Raw genomic sequence first — 21,901 nt, 5'->3', positions numbered from 1 at the left:
GCCGCTTGTGTAGGGAAAGCCCTTGGCGGGCCGGGCCGGTTTGTTTACCTGCCCCGTCCGCAGGTCCGACTGATCGCGGCTCCTACTGGCTGCGATTCGCTGCTCCAGGCCAATGGGAGCTGCTGGAAGCAGTGCAGGCCAAGGGATGTACTGGCTGCCACTTCCAGCAGCTCCCATTGGCCTGGAGCAGCGAACCACGGCCAGTGGGAGCCACGGTCGGCCGGACCTGCGGACGCGGCAGGTAAACAAACAGGCCCGGCCCACTAGGGGCTTTCCCTACACAAGCGGCGTCCCAAGTTTGGGAAACACTGTTTTAATTAATCATATTGAAATTGTCAGTGTATGAATGTGCTGTATTACTTTGGGGATAAATTCTTCCTTGGTTTCTTGTTTCAGGTGAGCCCATCAATTTTAACGGATGTTTCCCCAACCCTTTTCTTGTCTTCTCTTCTACACCCACAAGCCAGGAACTTCAAGCTCTGCTTGGTAGCTACCAGCTTGAATGCATAAACATTGAGGAAATCATTTAATAGTATATACATATAATAAATAAATAAGTAAATAAAACAAGTAAGATTCAGATCTATTCAGGATGCAACGCCTTTCTGCTTTTGTTGACTTTTTACCAGCTTAAAAGAAAAGTCTGCATGCACATTTTTTGCAACAGCTGCAAGAAAAAGAAAAGGAGCTAGTTGAGAGATCCATCCAGAAACTGGGGATAGTCTTTGCATTTACAGTGGGATTCTTTTCAATGTTAGCAGCATTTTGTGTGTCAATAAGAGGCACTTAGGTGGTATGGCAGGAGAGCAAAGCAAAGGGGAGTAGAGTAAGAATCCACCGGGTTGTCCTGAATGGTGCATGGATGCCTTAATTTAGGACTAGTTTTTAAGCATTTTCCTTTTTTGGATGAAATATTTGTTTGGGGTTTTTTTTTGCACTCTACTTGCTTCAGTGAGACATTAGACATTTAATTTTAAAATATTTTTACAAATCTCCCTCATTCAAACTGATCTCCCGAGACAATCTTGTACGTATGCATATTGCGTGTGTGAGGGCTTCGGGCTGCAGGAGCGAGCCTGCAGGGCTGCTGGAAGGCCCGGCAGACACAAAGACATCAATGCATCGGTTTGCACTCTGTTCACGTTTTGAAGGTTTTCTTTGCAACCATGAGGAGGACTTCCCTCCAACCTCGCCTCCGCCCCCCACTCCCCCCTCCTCGAAAATCAGATTCCAGCGCACAAGCTGGCAGCCTCTGAAAAACAAAAACAACCCCCCCCCCAGCTTAGTGCAATGCAAATCAGGCCCAGTGCTATGCCTCCCAGCGTGACATTGGGATGCAGCAGGAGACCAAGGCATGGGGGAGTTGCAGCCTGACGTGCATGTGGCACGGGGCAGCCCTAGAGGGGCCGGAGGGGTAGCGCGCAGCAGACCCGCGCCCGGGGGCAAGGCTGCAGCAGCGCGCGGACAACACGGGCTGCAGGGGCCGCGCGCGCCGCTGCTCCCTTCCGGACGGCGCCGGCGATCCCGCTCTCCTCTTTTTGCCTCGCGCCTGCTCCGGGCCCCCGCCGCCTCCGCAGCTGAGCGCGAGGAGCCCGGGAGCGCGTGCGCGCGCGCGAGCCCCCAGTGCAGCAGCAGCGGCAGCAAACGGCGGCAGCGGCGGCGGCCGCCTCTTGTTTACCAGCATTCCCTCTGCCCCGTGCAAGCGAGCGAGCGAGCAACGGCGCGAGGGGGAGACCTGGCCGCAGCAGCGCGGTGCAAGCCCTGCTGCAAAGAACAGCGACAGACTTAAATCCCGAGCAGCAGCAGCGGGGCCTCCCCTGGCACCCTCCCCGCTTGGAGGCATTACGGACCCCTTTGCAACAAGCGCCTGGGCTTTGACCTTCAGCCAACCGGATCTCTCCCCCTTCCCGCTACGACCCTCCCCCCTCACCCCCGCACGCTCCCCCCCGGCTTGGGTGGGACGAGAAGCGGGGAGGGTTTGCAGCGCGCACGCCCCGGGTTCAGTTTTGTTTGGGTTTTTGCGCTCGCAGGGATGCGAGGAGGCGAGCAGCAGCAGCAGCAAGAGGAGGAGGAGGAGAAGTGCTGAGCGGCTCAGCTCTCCCTGCTGCCGCTTTGTGTGTGTCCTGGATTTTTTTTTTTAGCGGGGGGGAAGGAGCCGGTAGCAGCCGCGCTGAGACGAGGAAGAGGGGGAGGCCTTTTCATTCATTTTTATTCCGCGTTTGTAGGGTCTTCAGCCACCTGGACTTACTGGGTGTGTTTTTTTGTACTGTGGGGGAAGCTTGAAAGGGGGAATCCCTATGGAGCAGTCTCAGGTCTCTGCTTAGGGGAATAATCTCCAGTCTCGGGAAGCTGTATTTCCTCCTCTCTCATAAGATTGCTTTGGACCCCCCCCGCCCCCTTTCCCATCCATTTTTTTTTGTTGCGTGTGTTTGCTGCGCCTGTGTGGTGTTTGAAAATGGAGGCTGAAGATACAGACTGCCAGCCCCAATGTGCTTCATGTTTGCTACTTCTGGGCACATTGTATCACTGCAGGCAGCGCTGAGGGGGAGTGTTGCTTCGCCCTTTCTGGGGGGGGGGCCCACATTTTCATTGTTGTCTGCGGGTGGCTTCTCCGGAAGAACAGCAGCTAGGGAAATAAAAAAACCTTTTAATTTTCAAACCCAAAGGGGTGGTTTTTGTGTGTGCGCGTGTGGGAGGAGGAGGTTATTTTCCCCTCCCTAGGTCTCCCCCCACCCTCCCAATTTATAGTTCTTCTGTGTGAGTGGAGGGGGAGAAATTTGGACTTTTTTTTTTTTTTTTTTTTTTTTTTGGGAAAGGGGGATTTTGTCCGTAATTTAAAAAAAAAAGGAATGAAGTCTGGCGCTGGAGGAGGGTCCCTGACCTTATTCTGGGGGTTTCTGCTCTTCTTTGCCACACTTTGTCTGTGGCCAACAAATGGAGAAAGTGAGTATTTTGCGTTTCATTTAACATGGGGGGGGTTACGCTTGTTTTGCACTGCGGTGACTTTTGAGTTTCAGGGGCTGCTTGTGTTTTCCTGTTCTTGAATCTGCTCCTTAAGCACATTTAATACCCTGAGTTCAGACTGCTCTTTTCTCTCTCCTCCCTTGGAGTGGATGGCTTTGATGTTCCTGTATTTAACCAGAGTTTAGACACTTTCCCGTGTCTGAAGAGTAATAATTCCCATTGCTTCTCTCCAGCCCCCTCATTTTTTCACCTACTGTGTTCATTTCTTAAATCCTCTCCAGATTTTCTCCTAATATTCAGATTTTAAACTCCCAAGACTGTAAAAGTGCCCAATAAACATCGAAAGGCCCAGGAATACTTGCTTTCAGAAGTGTTTGGAAGGAAAAAATATTGACTTTCATCGTTGGATGCCTTTTTAAAAATCAGGGTTTAATGCCCTCTAATTGAAAGGATTTCTGTGAATAGGCAAGTTGTGTGTTTTGTGTTTGTTTTGCAAAGCGTGGCATTCCCTTCTTGGGATGCACAGATGTAAAAGGACTATAGGTCAGCATACAAAGGCCACTGATTTAATATTTATTTGATATAGGTCTATACAACGTGGGGGGACGGGGACGGACAAATGTATCGATGATTGGAAGGATTAGAGACTTAAAGATGAAGAAATCAATACATTAGAAGCTGTTTTTATACCTAGAACGGAAGTTCTGCGGTTGATTCTTTTAAAAGAGCACGAGTTGTTTTCTTCTCTGTGTGTGTTTAAATTCTGTGTTGTGGAAAACGTGGGGGTGTGTGTGTGTGTGTACACGCGCTGCAAATGGTTAAGTCTCCAGTGCACAACGATGTCTGGTGTGGATTCTTGCTGCTGGTGATTTTTTCGGAATCGCAGTGTCTGTCCGTGTTGTTTGGGAGTTGCAAAAGCCTCGACTTTGTTTTTGTACGTTTCAAACCTGTGATTATTTTCTCTGCCCGCCCCCTTTGGTTGCAGGGGAAAATAGAAGGGGGTGGGGATGGTGGGAGCTGAAATTGACTAGATTGCAATGATCAGCATATTAATCGGTGCGGATGGTCAATTTTCTTCTGTTTTGTTAGTTTGGATTGCTGGCCCCTAACATTACGGTTATTTTGGCCCCCGTTTTTGGCGGGGGGCGGAGGGGAGATTGGGGGGTGTTGTTAAATTGGCCTTTTTATTTCAACCATTTTAACATTGTGCTCGATCTCCCTCTGTTTGTCTTTCAGTGTTTGTGCAGACAGGAGATCCGGTCCTTAATGCTAGATCCGTTCCTACTAGCTGAATGGTTTAACTTTTTAAAACTCCCTAACCATTGATTAGCGTCACCCGTTTTTACTTGTGAAAAGGTGTGCGGAGGAGAAAATGCATTTCAGCCATTCAAATATGAGGAAAGAATTCCTGAAACTTAGAAAACCAAAAACATCCAGGCGCTTCTTTAAATAGTCGGTTTAAGTTGGAAAATAAGTTCTTGGATGTACCGGCAATTAAACCAGTTGTAGAAACGTTTCGGGCAAAGCTAGGGTAGATGGAATCTGTAAGGCATGTTGAGTAATATTGTATTTCGTTAGACAGTGAATGCCAATTAACTCTTTGAAAGTCAGGGCACAACTTGGCTTTTAACATTGTAATGCTTGGGCCCGCAAGGCTGTGAGAGTTTTCTTTCTTGGATAAGTCGAATCTTTTAGCTAGAATTGCTTTGCAGAGAGGAGATTTAATCCTTAGGGTTGAAAACTAAAACCTCAGAGCTTGCTGGTTTTGGTTGGTGGTGGTGTGTGCTGGTAGCTAGAAGAATCAAGGTAAACGATGATTAATAATAAGTGTAAAAAAATTAAACTTTTATTCCATCAGTTTAAGAATACACTGGCCCAATGTTCTTGAATTATTTTTACCAAGTCCAGAACATCTGCAAGTAAGAATTGGTTGAGAGGAGAACCATTCTCTTAACAGAGGCAACAGCAATACATTAGATTTTATTTTTCACTCCTTTGAAATGTTTGTATTTGGGTCATCTAGCTAAAATGACTCCGTTAATAAATCTCACATGAAATACTTTTATTTTGAGGACGATCCAGGCATTTCACTATGACAAAATAAAATGAGAAGCTTGTCTTAGTTGAATACTGCCTCTAATTACGTTGACTTTGTAGTTGGCAGTTTAATAGCCTTTGTTTTCACGAGTTATTACTGAAAGAACTTTGCTGCGAGGGGAAAAATGACCCCCAGACAGATGTTTTGCATCACTTTGTATTCTTTCCTCTCCCCACAATAGAGGAAGGAGGATTGATCTTATTTTTATTTGTTTTTCATATATAATGTCATAGCTAAAAGGCACTTCCGTTTCTGGTCAAACAAGTAAGGCATGCCTAATTAGGAGTACACAAGAGGTACAACAGGAATTAAAAAACCCCTTTAATACTTAATAAATCAGTAAGAGATGAGATTTAATGACCGAAAAAAATCTTTAAAATGCAAGTACTTTAAAAGGAAAAGTTCCAATTAGCAACATGCACAGAAAAGATGTTCACAATATACCAACGTTTTGTCAAAAGAGCAAAGAAATCCATTCCTGAGATACTTTTCGTGCAGGTGTGATGGTTCATGTGGTATGTAAGATGGACAGGTGTTGGGGGAGACTCTTTAAATCTTGAGGCAGGTTTAAGATGCACCCTAAACTCAGAACGTCCTTTTTTTCTGCGTAAGATCACCAGTGTTGAGCATATTGAAATTTGGCTTTAGTTTCCTTACCTTAAGTATTTATGGAAGGAGAAAGCTGAAAGGGGTGCCTTAAAAAATTAGACACCCAGAATAAAAATACCATTAGTATGGTACCTGTTGTAATGCTACTTTGGACCCATAGCTATGTCAATGAATCTGTTTATCTTGGCTTTGAGTATTAGCCCATACGTACAGCCTACACTTTGTTTGAAATGTTTATTAACAATAGTACATGCTGGCATCTTTAGATCCATATTTCAGGATGCATAGTAAAAAATCCTTATGAATGTAGTCAGGGTACATGTGTAGCATGAACATCAATATCTCCTAATATGCTTGGTGATAAGAGTTTATAGTTGAATGAGTTACATAATTCTTTGGGCAATTTAGATACTGAATATGAAATGTTTCAGTATTAAAGGAATTAATGTTAATCAGGTACACTGAAAATTGTATCTAAATATTCCTTCTCTGTTATCAATACATTATTATTATTAGAGTTCATCGGAAGAAACAGTGAGGTAATCAAGGATAACACCAACAAGTGTAAAGGCACATGTTAAATCAATTTAAAATATCAGAATCCGGACAAAGGGTTGTATGAATTACTAGCTAAAAGGGTTAGGAAATGGTGGTGATTGTGTTAATATGAAGCAGAATGTGTTAAAAGGACAAAACATAGGATCTGTTATGGAATGGATGCATAGTAGCTGGTTTAATTGTAGAATTGGTATTTTGGGGGAGAAAAATGTTTTTCTTCCTGTAAAGTAAAGAAAGTCCAACTAAAGAGTTTGACTAAATAACTAATGACAAAAATATTGTTAGAAGTGGGGTAGGAGAACAACTGGTTTTAGCTTCAGTGAAACAGAAGAAATTAGTTTTTTGTTAATTGAGGAATAGTGTGGATTCTATAAACAAGTGAAAGTCGAACATGTAATTCTAATAACATTCAATCATTCTTGTTAAAATTAATGTTAGAATGACTCTGAAATGCGAGTTAAATATTTTGTTTGCCTTTAATTGTCTGCACTCGAAATGTATAGGCTTTAAGGAAAGAAATCTAAAGTTTTCACAAGAAGAAAAACCTGCTAGTTTTAAGTGTCTTTACACTGTTAAATGGCTAGTTTAGATCAATGTACTTTACTTGGGGTGTAGTTAAATGGTTTCAAATTTACATTTAAGAATATACCAATTTCTCTTCTGCTTAATAAAATCTTTGATGATTTAATGATTACAATACAATACAATATTTTTAGGGATATAAATTATTGGGCTGAAGTTGTAATTGTGCTTTTAAAACTACATTAGCATTAATTAGGAACTTTTTTTCTATCAATTTTTCATGCTTCTTCAGTAGACTTCAGTTTTACTGGTGGTCATTGAAAGTTTTCATTTGGTGAGTTGAGAGAAGACAGTTCATGGATTAAAATGATGAGTTATATTGTAGGTAGTTTATATAATTTGTGAACAGAAAAAACTGCATAGTAACATCCCTCCTGGTCTTAAATTTTAGGAGGCACAGATTCTGTGTAAAAACAAATTGTTTTTTTACACTTTTTGATCACTTCATGATCTTTCATGAAACACAACTTTCTTTTAACCTGTTTAGATGGTCATGTGTGATGTATGCATCAGGGTAGTTTACAGACTAAATTGAGTAAAATGATTTAAAGCAATAAAAAAAAATGCCACCAAAAGTCTGTAATAAATTTACTGAGCAAAAAATAGAAATTAGTTTGTACCTATTCCCTCTGTACCTTGTCACACAATGTTGAATTTCATCAATAAGATGTTAAAGATATTAATTTATCTCTTCCTCCTGTTATATTAAGATGTCACCTAAACTGAAGAAGACTCCAAACCTTTGAAACCATCCCTTAAACGTTGGTTTATGACCTTAATAAATAATTTCCTACTTGAATTTTAGTATACCTCTCTCGTATTTGGAAAGACTTTATGGTCTTACCTAATAGCAGCTGGCTTAATGTAAACATCAGTAGTGGCAAATGCAATTTTGTATTGAAAAATGTGATGACTCTGTATCCCTAAATTTAAAAAAATGACTTGTGCTGTATTGTAGTAAGTTGTATCTCAAGTGTTTTGAGCAATAGTTAAAGTTGTTTGCAAGAGTGTGTGACTTCAGTTTATTGCAGCAGTCTTTCTAACAAAGATTGGATTTACTATAAGGTTTCATAGATAATGAGACTTTCTGTTACAATTCCTGTTTCGAAGAACACTTTGAATGCAATGATGATTTTAAAAAAGGAAGTTTCCAAAACCTTTTATTGCACAAAAGCAGAAATCAACAAACAGTAGTTCATAAGAAGGCACCTGTGGTTTTTTAGCTAACTTGCTTTGATACTGTTTTCTTAGCCAAGTTGCAGCAGGTGCTATCTGAGTTCAAGATCGGAACAGATTTCATAGTACTATGTATTCTATATATCCAAAACTGTCTGGAGCAGACTTTGAAGACAGGCAAATGAATAACAACATAGGTGTATAATATGAATGAATATTTATACGGTCTGCAAATGGACTATAAATTTATCAACTCCTCAAAAGTCAAAAACAGGCTAAAAAGTTGTTCAAGGCAGGGCTACTAATTTTTTGTAAAGGTTTAGAAAGGAGACTTTGGTAACTTATTGATTTATTAGGGAGATAAATCTCTTACCAAAAGCTGGTGCTGGTGGGGTGTGTTTTAGATTTTGTTCTGTCTTTTATAGATGGTTTAATTCATCTTCACAAATACTAAATCTAAGCGATCCCTCTAGATCTGTTAGTTAAATCAATGATTAATTTCTTAAACTACAAGGTACAAGCAAATACAAGGCTATGTAAAATTTGTTAGTATGCTGAAAGCAAAAATTGACATAATATATATAATCTGTATTTTATAGGTACGTTTACAAAAGAGAACATATAAGTTTGCTTTTGGCAAAACTGTTAAGAAACTCTGATATTAAAGCCTTGATATTAGTCAAATCTAAATAATAACTGTTTTGATTTTTCAAAAAGATCAAACTACCCTGTTAACTGATAGTGCCGTTCTTGTTTGGCTTGACAGTAAGTACATCAGCATGTATCATTGTCTCTATGACTTTCAGGCTAGTTTGTTGATGACTTCCAACACGTTTAATATCTATGAATTTTTCACACATCCACCCAGTAAGCTCCTTACCCCTGATTGATGCAGTATGATCATACTTGAACAGGAATGCAGGAATAAATAAGCCTTGAAAGTGCTACAAGAACACTGTCTTGCAGGAACATGGTCTAATTTTACTACAAATTTTAATATAACTTATTTCTTTAATTAGAGGAATAAACTGGTTAACATTTTTCTTTGCTGACAAGTTTGTGTTTTAAGTACCACATTTATAGACACAGTATTGTTCAGACTTCTTTGAATTAAGGTGCATGTCTTCTACAAAATAGGGAAAAGCTCTTTTCCGTCAGAGAATTAACATAAGCTGTTACTATATTTCTGTACTGTAACTGCAAATGAAATAAGTATTACTAAAGATATTGTCTTTATGTCTTATCTATTTTTTTGTTACTGCAGGAATTAATGTTGGTAATAATAGTTTAGTTTGTAAAAACACTTGTTTTTGCATGAGTTCATCTCCCACATGATGCCAGCAAAATGAATATTTTTTTATTGAAAGAGCTCAGTGACCGGTCAGAAAGAGTGTTATCTGCAAACCTGTTATTGGTGCCATTACATGCTATAAAGATAGCTCTGTTTACTTACAAGTGTGAATATCCGCTCTGATCAGAGCGCTGTCTTTTAGTTAGGGTTTAAAAAAAAAAAAAATTCTTAGGATACTTTACTACTTTATTTTGGAAAGAAGGAAAAAAATGTGTGTGTCAAAATGTGGGAGCATATAGATCACATAAGAGCTCTTCTAATTCTGGAGATAAACGTGTTACTGTGGTGTGTTTTTCCTTTAATTGGTGTTGTGCTGACCTTCCTGATTTTCTCCAACCACACCTTTCATTATTTGAATAATTTAGTTATTAAATGGAGGTTTGTGTAATTTCTGATCTTTTCATGCTGAAGCAAATACTCCATTTTTTTCAGAAACAAGGGAGGATTTTTGAAGTTCAGGTGCTGGAAGTGTTCAGAGCATGATCTGAAATAGTCCAAGTATCCTTTTGTCCCTTGGAATTTAAACTTTATCAGAGCACAGTCTATTTAAATCAAATGTACTGTACCTGCTGTTTAAGTTTATAAGCTAGGTTTATACAAATTACTTTTTAAATTTTTCATGATACTGTATGGCTTTATAGTAAGAGAGAACATCCATAAATTGGAGCAAAGATGAAGCATTTTTCTAAGTATTGTTCGTTTCAGATGTTGTTGTAATATACCAGGTATAACTGGTGAGCATGCAAGTTTGAATTAGCAGAGAGTACAAAGTATGACGTTTTCATTGTTATATTCAAGATTTGTTCTATTTCAACACTTGATTTGTAAAGGGCAAACTGCACAAAGTATCAGACAGGGTAATGGGCTCAGGCTCACCCCATGATTAAAATTAGTCATACACAAACCATATTGGAAAACGTTAATTAAGTGTGGGGGAGCGTGCTGTACATACAACAATGTACAGGAGCAGCAGGATATCTCAGAAGCTCTGTGTTGCGCTAAGATATTGTAGAGGTAACTTTGTTACCTTAATTCTGTGTGTTTCTAGTTAGTTTGTGTTGCTGTGTTTTGTGATATCTTGTTGGTAAAACATCTGTTTTCCCCATATGTATGGTGTAGACCAGGGGTCGGCAACATTCGGCACGTGGCTTGCCAGGGTAAGCACCTTGGCGGGCTGGGCCAGTTCTATTTACCTGCTGATGCGGCAGGTTCGGCCGATCGCGGCCGTCCCGGGCCAATGGGGGCGGCGCGGGTGAGCGATGTGCTGGCCGCGGCTTCTCGCCGCCCCCATTGGCCCGGGACGGCGAACCGCGGCCAGTGGGGGCCGCGATTGGCCAAACCTGCCATGTCAGCAGGTAAATAAAACCATGGCGTGCCGAACGTTGCCAACCCCTGGTGTAGACCATTACATCCAGTTAACTTCTAGACTCTGTTGAAACTGGATGGACACTGATATGGGGCTTAAGAAGTCTCCTTGTTAGTGATAGTAGGAACAGGTGATGTGCGTCTACAGAATTTAAACTTTTGATTAAAAATAAATAGGGCCGAGGGCTTGTTTCTGGCACTTGCAGTTGCAAAAACAACTTTCCCAAACATGATCTGATTCAGTGCTGTTTTTGTGGCGTGTAGGGACAGGCTCCTCATTATTTCTTTATCAGCGATGTGTTGAAATTAACACCGTTCCAATCTGTTTTACTTTAGCTACTCAGAAACCAATGGGCAGTGATGAAACTGGCAAGAATCAAATCAGTTTTACTTTGGGAAAGCTATTCATAGGGAGGAAGAGATCCAAGTGGTGGGGCAACCCGTGACCACAAAATAGCCAGGAGATGTTAGGGAAATGGATGGGCTTTCTAGATGCCAGAAGGACATGGTGCTAGGGTCAGGTGGTTCCAGTTGGGAATCCCTACTAAAGGAAGAAACTTGGCATCCCCAAAGAGGGTCTGGGGACATGAGCCTGGTAGGAATCTCAGTATCACCTCCATTATGCTGTTGAAAGAGGGATGGTTTGTGATCAGAGAGCAACAGTGGGCCACAGTGAAACACTCAGCTGAGTGAAATCAGTCTGGAAATACTTTGTTTGAAATCAGTGGAATATTCTGTTTTCTCTCTTGATCACTGAATGCTTTCCCCAAGCATTGACCCATAGTTAAATACACATCATTGCCTAATGTACCTAAATTTCATAAATTTCCATTGGGATTAGATCCATTCCCAAAATGCCACTGCAGTTAAGAGGATGCAGAGAGAGACTTTTGATTTGTAGATTTTAGCAGAAGACTCCTGTTGACTTTATTACCAGAAACCCAGTTTAGGAGCAGAAAATTATTCAGTGCACTCCTACCCAGTCAGGTACATCAGTGTCATTCTCCTTTCCAGCCGATGGGAGTCTTCCAGAATTTTGGTGATATCCCTCCTCCTGACCAGGAGAGTTTTTGGCTGTTGTCCAGTTGTTTCCGGTTTTTAGGAGGTGGAAGAAGCAGCTTGTGGTTCTGTATTAGTTTGTAGTTAAACTTTTCCCCCCTCAGTTTCTGGTGGCTAAGATTTTTTTCTGACATAGTTGTGTTTTTTTTTTATTGCTTCCCTGCAATATCCAGTCTCCCAGGAGAAACGGAGGGAAGGGGCCTCCCAGCAGTGTCAGAGGCAGATGTAATTTGCTGTTAGAAAAGGTGTTTGTACACTTTTTCTTCTTTCTCCCCATTTTGTGCGGTACTGAGGTTGGATAGAGGGAAGCCCTGTAAGCCAGCAAAGAGGAAAATGCCAAAGGCCAGGTGGACTGCCAATCCTATCCCAGGTAGCTAAAGCTTAAAGCCTACCTTTTGGTATTCCCTGGAGAACCCAGCGGAGGGGAATTTTCTATTAACAGGTTGATCATCTTTTCCTGTAGTCCTACTGTGTGCTAGACCCCGGATGGAGGTTATTGATGCATGAACTTGTCTAGTGAAAGGCCAAAATTGGGAGAAATTCATCTGGTTTTGTAGTGTTGCAAAAACTGAGATTGGCCTAGGTTTGTTTGAGGACAAGGGCAGGGTTTTGAGCCAGCTTGGGTTGTGAATCTGGGAGTGACCTAAGGGTCTGGACAGAAACTGGATGAAAAAGCTCATTTGGTTCTGTCCAGTTTCATTGTCTGTTTTTCATGTGCTAGCAAAATGCTGTTTGAATTTTCACCACAGCAAGGAAAGTTTAATAAATGCATAAACCTCCCTATTCATACCGATTTTTATAAAGGAGGCTTATAAAACACCCCACCGTACCCCTGTGTTTTAGGCCTAAACTAAATCGCTAGAATCACAGTAAAAACATCCGAAAAAGTGGGCTGTAGTCCACAAAAGCTTATGCTCTAATAAATTTGTTAGTCTCTAAGGTGCCACAGGTACTCCTGTTCTTCTTTTTGCGGATACAGACTAACACGGCTACAACTCTGAAACCAGTAAAAACCTGAGGTTGTGTCCAGCTTAACAGTTTAAGTCCAAGTGTTCTATAGAAGTGCACAAATATTCTCTTAACGGTGGCTCATTAGTGAGCTATCATGCAGCTGTAACAGAAATGGGAGAATTGCAGTGTTTCTCTTGAAGATGGGCTGTGAAAGTGTCTGATGTAAAGCTACATCTGCAGGAGAATTCTGGTTTTATATGCTTTTATTTTGTATGTATCAAGAAATCAAATTTTGATTTCCTGGTGGCTCATTGTTTAAATAAACATGTTGCATTCTCAGTAGAAGAGTTTTAGTGCCAACTGCCCACTAATCAGATGTATTAACATTTTATTGTTTCCAAGCCATACTAAGAGAACAACAGCTTTACAATTGAACACATTTGAGGAAGATTATAAAGGAATTTGGGGTGGATCACAATCAGCACTTCAAAAGCAACAATGTCAGACTTGCTCTGCAACAAAGCAGAGCTCCTATGGAAAAATACTGTCATCTTAACAGATGCAGTGTTATTTTGGAGGTTCCGCTGTATAAATACATAGACTGTGGTTAAATTGTGATGGCAACAGATGCAATCTCTGTTCTCAGTTCTTTCATCTCTGAACAATATGTGAAAAAAATCACAAACCAGAAAGCATCAAGACTGAAAATGTACCTTCGCTACATTGTTGGGGCAGTAGTTTTTGAATGACTTCCTCTGTTACAGATGCACTTCCATTTCAGACCGTCCGTTTTGCAGTTAGACAGATTAAATGCTTACCTCTAAGGAAGAGCCTGGTAAGATCATGTGTAAGTGTCATTAGCTATTAACAGTTTTTGTACTGGTCTGAATGGAGCTATATATTATTGGCAGTGCTCTAGAAATGCCAAGTAGACTAAAGTCAGGATTGGTTAACCTGGTAAAAAAGGTTTCCAACGTTTTAACAAAAAAAAAAAGCCCAAACCCAACAACATGTATAACTAATTTCAGTGGGCGAGCCAGCATTGTCTGAGGTGTTATTGGTGTTCATGTATTTTGGTTATTGGTGTTCATCAGTGACAGTATTCTGAAATTGTCCACAGCACATTGCAGTGTGCGAGAGAGAGAGAGACAGACACTTGGAATGTTTGAATCTGATGTTATGTTGCAATGCTGCAAGGTTGCATTCACACTTCTTTTCTCTCTGCGGATTTGGTCCTGTTTTAATACTACTTTGACAGTTATAAATGATGGGCTTTTTGTTTTTGTTTTTTTGAACAGCAAATAAAAAAACATAGCAAGATGTTGTCATCATCAGTGTATTAACCTCTATCTGTCCGCTAGTGGGATAGAAAAGTCTCAAGTTAAATGTTGTAGCTGAATTTAAAAAAAAAGGGGACCGGACAATTTTATGAGCAACAATATTGGGTAGTCATGCATGATAAAACAGGGGGTGATCAAATATCATGTCCCTAGCCTTTGTTTGCTAAAAGCTGGGAATGAACGACGGGATGGATCACTTGATGATTACCTGTTCTGTTCATTCCCTTTGGGGCACCTGGCACTGGTCACTGTTGGAAGACAGGATGCTGGGCTTGATGGACCTTTGGTCTGACCCAGTAGTGCCATTCTTATGTTCTTATAGCTGACAGCATGCAGGGGTTGTGAAGAAATGTATTTTCTTGCATGCATTTGCATTGTAACTCTCAATTTGTAAAATAGGAATAATTGCTGACCTTATAGGGGTGTTAAGTGACTTAATTTCATGAATATTTTTAAAATGTATTGAAATCATTGGATGACTTTCTTTTTCCTCCAGATTTAAAAAAAATATATATTTTTCATTGTGAAGCAAGGTATTACCAGGCATTTCAAGATGTGTGCAAAAATTTGTTCTTAGCAAACCTGAGACTTGGTGTGGGGGAGTCTTGGTTGTTGACTGACTGAGGAGGCAGTCTATATAATTCTTAAAAAACAAACAAACAAAAAACACCCCACCCAACCCTACACTAAAAGAATGTTAAGTTTGCCAAGTCAAGCACACAAGTTAGCAAATGCTAGAATTAAGGTCGCTCGTGCAACCTTAATGCGGTCTCCTTGTGCTTACGTATTATGATAGTCTTTAATTACATGACCACATGATGTTTTTTCCAATAGGATCCCTGTCTTATTTATTGTGCAAGAATGATGTTTCTCACAGAATATGTAACTATTAAATATTTTTTATGCTCATCATTCATTGGGTGGCCTGAGGTCTTATTTACTGCACAACATCTAAATCTTGTATACAGAATTAATGTCCTGATAGGCTTGTATGACACTCTTCGTTGTAGTATCCAAGTCAACAGTTCCCAAGTGGGGTCGCGTTGCAGCAGTTCTGAGTGTGCAGAGGATGACATTTTACAAAATGGCATTCTCCGCACAGCGTAACCTCGCATGCATCTTATGTGCAAGGTCATGCTGTGAGGAGGACGCCATTTTGTAAAGCAAAATGGTGTCCTCTGCTGCCTGGGGTCGCTGGAAGCAATATATCCAAAAACGGGGTCATGCAGGACAAATGTTTGGGAACCACTGATCTAAGTGGTTCAAAAACATTTAACTTTATTTATAACTCCCCATTTTGCAGAAGGGGAACTGACCGACAGATTAACGCTAAAATTATCAGGTGTCTGCTAATTTTGGTGCCTAATTTGCGACACTTAGGGCCTGACTTTTTCAGAGTAATTATAATTTTTATAGCATTTTTAGGGTGATCCATATTTTCCCAAAGGGAAAATGGAACACTGCACGGGGCCAGCTCGAGGACACCCCTCCAGCCCCCCACCAGCTTGGGACTGGCCTGAGACTCCCCCCCATTTCCCCCCAATTTCTAGGTTTGGTTTGAATCAAATTTTTCGTTCAATTTTTGGAACTGTCAGCAAATGAAATAATCAGCTATTCACCTGGCTCTGGTAGTAGGCAGCTTCTTTCTTCTTCTCCACACACCCCTCTTCCTCCCCCCCCAGCCTCCTGCACACCTTGCAATTGGGTGGGAAGAGGCGGGGTTGGGAAGAAGTAGGGTGGGGGTGGAGCCTTGGGGGGGGAACGGGTGGAGTGCGGGCAGGGCCTGGGACAGCCGGGGGGTCGAGCACTCCCCTGGTGCTTTGGAAAGTTGGTGCCTGTGTGCCAGCATGTGGTGGGGAGAGTCTCTGCTGCCATGGCATGGAAAACTTCAGCCTGGATAGTTAAAATTTGGCAAAGTTATAAGCAACTGAAAGCGGGGTCTAACAATGGAAAGCGTTAGGCACCCTCAACTGTAGGTGGGGCTACCACTTCCATGTATAATTCTTATGAGCACTACCGGTTCCATTTGTTTTACATAATAGCCTTTTCTTCTGCATGCACCACTGACAGAACGTGTGAGTTTGTGTAATCATGCTGTCCTTCAGATCTTATGAGCCCCAGTATTACTTCATCAGCATGAATGTTTTATAGTGTGCATTGGTATGTTATAGTCTAGATCAGGGGTCGGCAACGTTTGGCCCGCGGCTCGTCAGGGTAAGCACCCTGGTGGGCCGAGCCAGTTTATTTACCTGCTGACGTGGCAGGTTCGGCCGATCGCGGCCCCCACTGGCCGCAGTTCGCCGTCACTAGTCAATGGGGGCGGCAAGAAGCGGCGCGGGCGAGGAATGTGCTGGCCGTGGCTTCTCGCCGCCCCCATTGGCCAGGGACGGCAAACTGCGGCCAGTGGGGGCCGCGATCAGCCGAACGTGCTGCGTCAGCAGGTAATAAACTGGCCCGGCCCACCAGGGTGCTTACCCTGGCGAGCCGCGTGCCAGAAGTTGCCGACCTCTGGTCTATATTTCATGCAAATTTGTCTTCTCCCTTTTGGCTTGGAGGATACACAAGGAGTAGAGAAATCTAATAACCTGGTCAGAGCCTTTTCATACCCAGGGAAGAGCAGAAAATTCCATGAATTGCTTGAGGCCTTGGAGTATATATTAATTTTTCCCGGGAATCACTGAGAGCCTGAAGTGTGGGCATTATAGAAAGCCCTAAAATAGATAGTATAACTGGGCTACTGTCTACTCTTTCCTGTAAAGTTAATAAATTGAATTCTAACTATGCTTGGGGGCATTTTTGGAGGAGAGTGAACAATTGTAAAATTGTATTTTCCTTTCAGGGTGCATAAATGTGCACCACTTCCTAAGCAAATTCAGAGCAGTGTGCATGCGAGTGTTAATTGTGTATAATTCAGACTTACAATTTTAGATCTGACCTTGCTGTCATGCTGATTTGTTGCTCTTCACAGCTGAATTTTAGGCTGACTCAAGTTGAATTGTGATTTACCAACATGATAGTGAGTCATTTCCTGTGAAAGCGGAGCCTGACTGAGGGCGTTGGGTTGGGGAGCACTGAAGAAGGGCTGAATGGAATGTGGAAGTGATTTTATTCCAAGTAGTTTGGTGCTACTAATGACTCTGGTACCAAAATGAACAGAGTGTTTGCTTGTGACAAAACAGGTGGGTAGCTAGTTTATTTAGTAAGGTTATATTTAAAAATACCCTCACAAATACGTTGGTAATTAGGGCAGTCATTTGCTCTTCATCAGCAAGGAAAATAGGAAGAATTTGGGTTTCTTCTATAAGAGGCCACTTGCTGCTTAAAAGACTGAAGGGATCATATTCTCTCATTCCTGGTTACCTCAAATCCAGCTTCCCCTTTTCTTCATGACAGACTCGCACTTCCCTCTTAACTTGCAAGGTCTCTTCTTCAAATCACCCTGCTTCCCTGTGTGCCATCTCCCTCCTGCCAGCTCCACCTACTCTCTTGAATTATAGTAGCTGTCTCCTTGTAGCTGACTTGTATTCTGATGGTGAGACGGGAAAAAAGTGCACGTGGGAGGCAGTGTGGTCTTGATAGAACTCCGGAGGCTTGAGTTATGCTCTTGACTGTGCCGTTGACTTCAGGTGAGACCTTGGGCAAGTAACTTTGCGTTTCTGTACCTTTTCCCTGTCTGTGAAATGGGGTTAACAATGCGTTGAGACCTACAGAATAAAAACACTGTAAAATCTAAATGTTTTGCATGTCATGCACATGGAAGCATTTGTTGCTGAACCATTTTAGTTACAAATGGTAACGTACAAAAGTAGACTTTGCCTATGGTAAGTGTTATGGCTATTTAAATGTGACTTGCATAAAATTGAAGTGGCTGGGGGAGGAAGGTTGTGCTCTGATTTTGCTTCTGAATATATAAAGGTGTCTTGAAGTGGTTCAAGACGCGGATGTTAAGTTCACTCCCCAGTAGATTCATGACGAGATGCTAGTAACTTGCACAGACTTTCTCTGCTGGGCAAGGTTCCATAGGACAACCTGTGCATGTTCCGCTTTCTCTGCCCCATAACGATCGCCTGCACCCCTTGACCAAGATCCAGTTTTCCCAGAATTTTTCAAACTCGTTGCAATGGCGGTTAGCAAAAAAAGAGACTAAGAAAATGCCTCAGAGGACCATTCCCTTGTAGAACCAGTGAGGACCTGAGATGCCAGGCTGGGGAGATTGGTGTGTGAGAAGCAATGAAACTTAAACTTACTGGAGGTGAAGGCCAGTGGGGACTCCCTTTGGCTCCGCCACAAAGAGCTATTTGCAATGAACAATAAGACCATGATGGCGTATGTCAAAAAGACAGGAGGGGCTGGATGCAAGATATTCTAGAAGAAAGAATGCCTACTATTTTGAACAAAGTGGCATGTGGCACAAGCCAGGGGTTGTTGCATGAAGCAGTGGTTCTCAACCAGGAGTCCATGGCCCCCTTGGTGGCTGCAAGCTGGTTTTAGGGGGCTGTGGGGCCTTGTGGCTGAAGCCCCAGCTCCCCCATGTGGTTCAAAGTGGGAACAGAACTGTAGGGAGCTAAAGCCCAGAGCCTGGGCACCCCCCCATGGGGCTGAAGCCAGGTGCCCTGAGCTCTGGTGGAGCTGAAGTTTGGTGTCCTGAGCCCTGGTGCTCCCACAGGGCTGAAACCGGGAATGGAGCTGCAGGGCTGAAGCCCTGGGACCCCCCCGCTGGGTCTCAAACCCTGAACCCCGGCGCCCCTGCAGGGCAGAAACCCTGAGCCCCCCCACCCAGAGCACTGGCACCCCACAGGGCTAAAGCCCTGAGGCCCCCCACTGGTGATTGAAGCCAGGAGTCTTGAGGTGCCCCCCTTCCCCTGCTTGGTCTTGGAGTTTTTATAGTATTTTGGGAGTGGGGTTCAGAAAACAAAAGGTTGAGAACCCCTGGCATAAGGGAGAAGACCGATATCCCTGCAGTTTTGTGAGGCAGGAATGCTATCAACCAGGCAGAGTGGAATCTGCTTTCAATCTTGTAACTGCCCAGTTCTGACCACAAACAGTGCACCTTTGTGCCATCAGATAATCTGAAGACCGCAGTCTGCTGTTTCAGAGGAAAGAGTGAAATAGCTAGAAGAGGAAAATGTGTGCATTCCCTTCCATACCCTTCATTTTTAAGACTACAGAAAATGAGAGGGGGAAAGGAGATGGTTGATCTCACTGCCTGAGGAGAGCTTGGCTTTCGGAACTTGTAGACATGACAGGAAAAAACTCCCAGGTTTCTTAAGTACCAGATGTCCAGCTTCCTCGTCCAGAAAAGCTCCTTCCATCAAGAACAAATGGAACAAACTGAACATACTCAGTCGCATAGTTGAAATATGATGGCATTTCATGGAAAGGGCGCAAGTTCCTAGAGAAGCCTAAATACCCCAGACATGAGTTGCTTCGGATGGTGAGAGTTGGGAATTTAGTTGCCATTCCTCAACCATAAGGAGGAGCATCCGGCAGGCATCAAGAAAGAGATGTACTGTCATTTGACTATTGACAGTTCTCCAGGCTCCTTTGCAGAATCCACCATGGACATGTAGAGCTTCATGTTGGTATCTTGACACTTGTGAGACCGATATTGCTACATTGAAATGGAATGACACTCTGTTAAACCAATCAAATGTGTAAATTACTTAAAAAAAAAAATCCTTTAAAAACTGGAGCATTGCCAGTTTTCCATTAGTATGAGGGACCTTACATTCTGCGCGGAGACAATGAATGTGAGGTAGTGGCGCTGTCATAAATTCTAGAGTAATGAGAGTTTTTCATAACCAGCAGGATGCTCTTTAAGGCGCACTATCTGAGCTATGTTTTTGCTGTTCCGTGTTGGTGGAGGAAAAAACAATGTTAGAGAAATGGAATATTTTAAAATGTTTTGTATAACCATGGAAAATCTGCAGCATGTTGAGAAAGGAACACAGTGCGTATCCTCCCGAAGATACCCTGGAGCATAAAGGTTAATTACAGCCTTGGACACCCCCTCCTCCCCCCCGGTAAAGTTTCAGAAAATAATGCAAAATACCTAGCGTTTCTGAAATTCCTGACCCTTTCAGTTCGCTGAATAAAATAGGCAGGATTTTCAAGCTGACCATCTGAGGATCAAATCCTTCCCCAGCCCCCACTTCCTGGATCTGCAGCATTTTCAGGATTTGTAATGGGTCTAATGCTGATTGACTTTTTTCCCCTTATTTAAAAGCATCCATTGAAGAGGGGAAAAAAAGCTGTATTTCCTGTTGCTCTAGCTTGAGGCTTTGGGGAATAGATTTTGGAAGTTTAGGCATTTAAGGGCTTTCAGGGGAATTCTTAAGAAGATGTTTTGGATTATTGCGTGAACTAAACTCCTTTCCATGGTTTTGAATTGTTCTTTTTCAGTTTGTGTGAGAATTACCAGGTGCCAGGAATTTGAGTAGCTGGGGTAGCGCATAAATCCATTCTGAACTGTTTCTCTTACAACTCTTTGGATATCAAACTGTCTGTACTGGGCTAGCTTGATTATCACTTCAAAAGTTTTTTTTCTCTTACTTAATTGGCCTCTCAGAGTTGGTAAGACAACTCCCACCTGTTTATGCTCTCTGTATGTGTGTATATATATCTACTCAATATTTATTCCACTCTGTATACATCCGAAGAAGTGGGCTGTAGTCCATGAAAGCTTATGCTCTAATAAATTTGTTAGTCTGTAAGGTGCCACAAGTACTCCTGTTCTTTTTGCGGATACAGACTAACACGGCTGCTACTCTGAAACCTCTTTGGATATGTTGAAGAGGAGGCTCTATGAATTATACTCTATTTTCCCCCCAATGTTTTTGATGTAGCTGTTTGAAGAATGCAAATTAGTGTGAGAAAGTGTGTCCCTTTTTACCCCTGCTTGTATCAAATAGAGGATGCAATAAAAATCAGATTATTGGTGGCCATCTGATAAATGAACTCCTCCTTTTATGTTTTGGGTATCAAAATGATTCTCATTTTCCCTTTCAAGATTCTGTACTGTTACATCCCTTTCTGCATTTTTGTTCACACTTCTCATAACCCTACCTTCACTCTAAAGGAAGTCTGCTTTGCCATTCCCTTTACACCTGCCCCATGGTCTTGCATTCTTGCCTCCTTTCATGTTGACTTGTATGCTTGGGGTGTCCTTAATTTTCAAGTGCACCAGCTACCTCCCCCCTCTTTTCATTCAGATCCTTTATGGAAATTTCTTATTTCCTCAAACGACAAACCATGCAGGTCAAAATGCTGTTTAAAAAAAAAAAAAAAAACCAACAAAACCCCCAGAAAAATCCTCCTCCACCACCACTACAACACACGACATCCCAGAAGCAAAGCTCTTAAAGATTCCCCATGTCTTTTCTGTTGTAAGCTTTTTGGGGCAGCATCTGTCTTTGGTGTCTTGTATAAAGTCAAGCATGTCATTGGTGCTTGGCAAGAATTGCACCCGCAGCATTTTGTTAGGTGGGACTGTGAATTGTAGTTAATTTTAGGTTACCTGTTTTTCAGGAGAAACGTTTGCTCTTTTCAGAGCTTGCCTTCCCTGTTCATATTGTTATCAAAGACTAATTTGCTTTGAAAGCCTCTAGATTTGTCTTTGGGAAGTCTCTGTGCCTAAGATAATTCTGGTTCAATGTGTACAGAAGTTCGATTCAGTTCATGTTACGCTGACTTTTTTTTTTTCTAAATCAAATGCCTAAAATTAAAGCACAATTATCCAGTGTTGCAAATGGAGTTCTTTTCTCTCATCAGAACTGCTAGCAGTTACTTGTTTTTAAAAATGCTTCCCATACGTTTCTGTTGTTCTCAGCCTCCATTAATTGGAGCAGC

General features: G+C 42.1%; 1 protein-coding gene across 1 annotated transcript in view; it reads left to right on the top strand.

Annotated features, from left to right (window-relative positions):
- The first annotated feature begins 2,849 nt into the window (after positions 1-2,849).
- IGF1R (insulin like growth factor 1 receptor) overlaps positions 2,850-21,901 on the top strand; it is a 271,670-nt gene continuing 252,618 nt past the window's right edge. Inside the window, exon 1 of the mRNA XM_034784959.1 lies at positions 2,850-2,943. Coding sequence (XP_034640850.1) covers positions 2,850-2,943 — 94 coding nt within the window. The remainder of the gene's footprint in view (positions 2,944-21,901) is intronic.

Source organism: Trachemys scripta, chromosome 10 (assembly GCF_013100865.1).
Source record: "Trachemys scripta elegans isolate TJP31775 chromosome 10, CAS_Tse_1.0, whole genome shotgun sequence".
In the NCBI taxonomy this organism is placed as follows: domain Eukaryota; kingdom Metazoa; phylum Chordata; order Testudines; family Emydidae; genus Trachemys; species Trachemys scripta.
The sequence above is the reverse complement of the archived record's forward strand: the minus strand, read 5'-3'. Positions and strand labels throughout refer to the sequence as shown.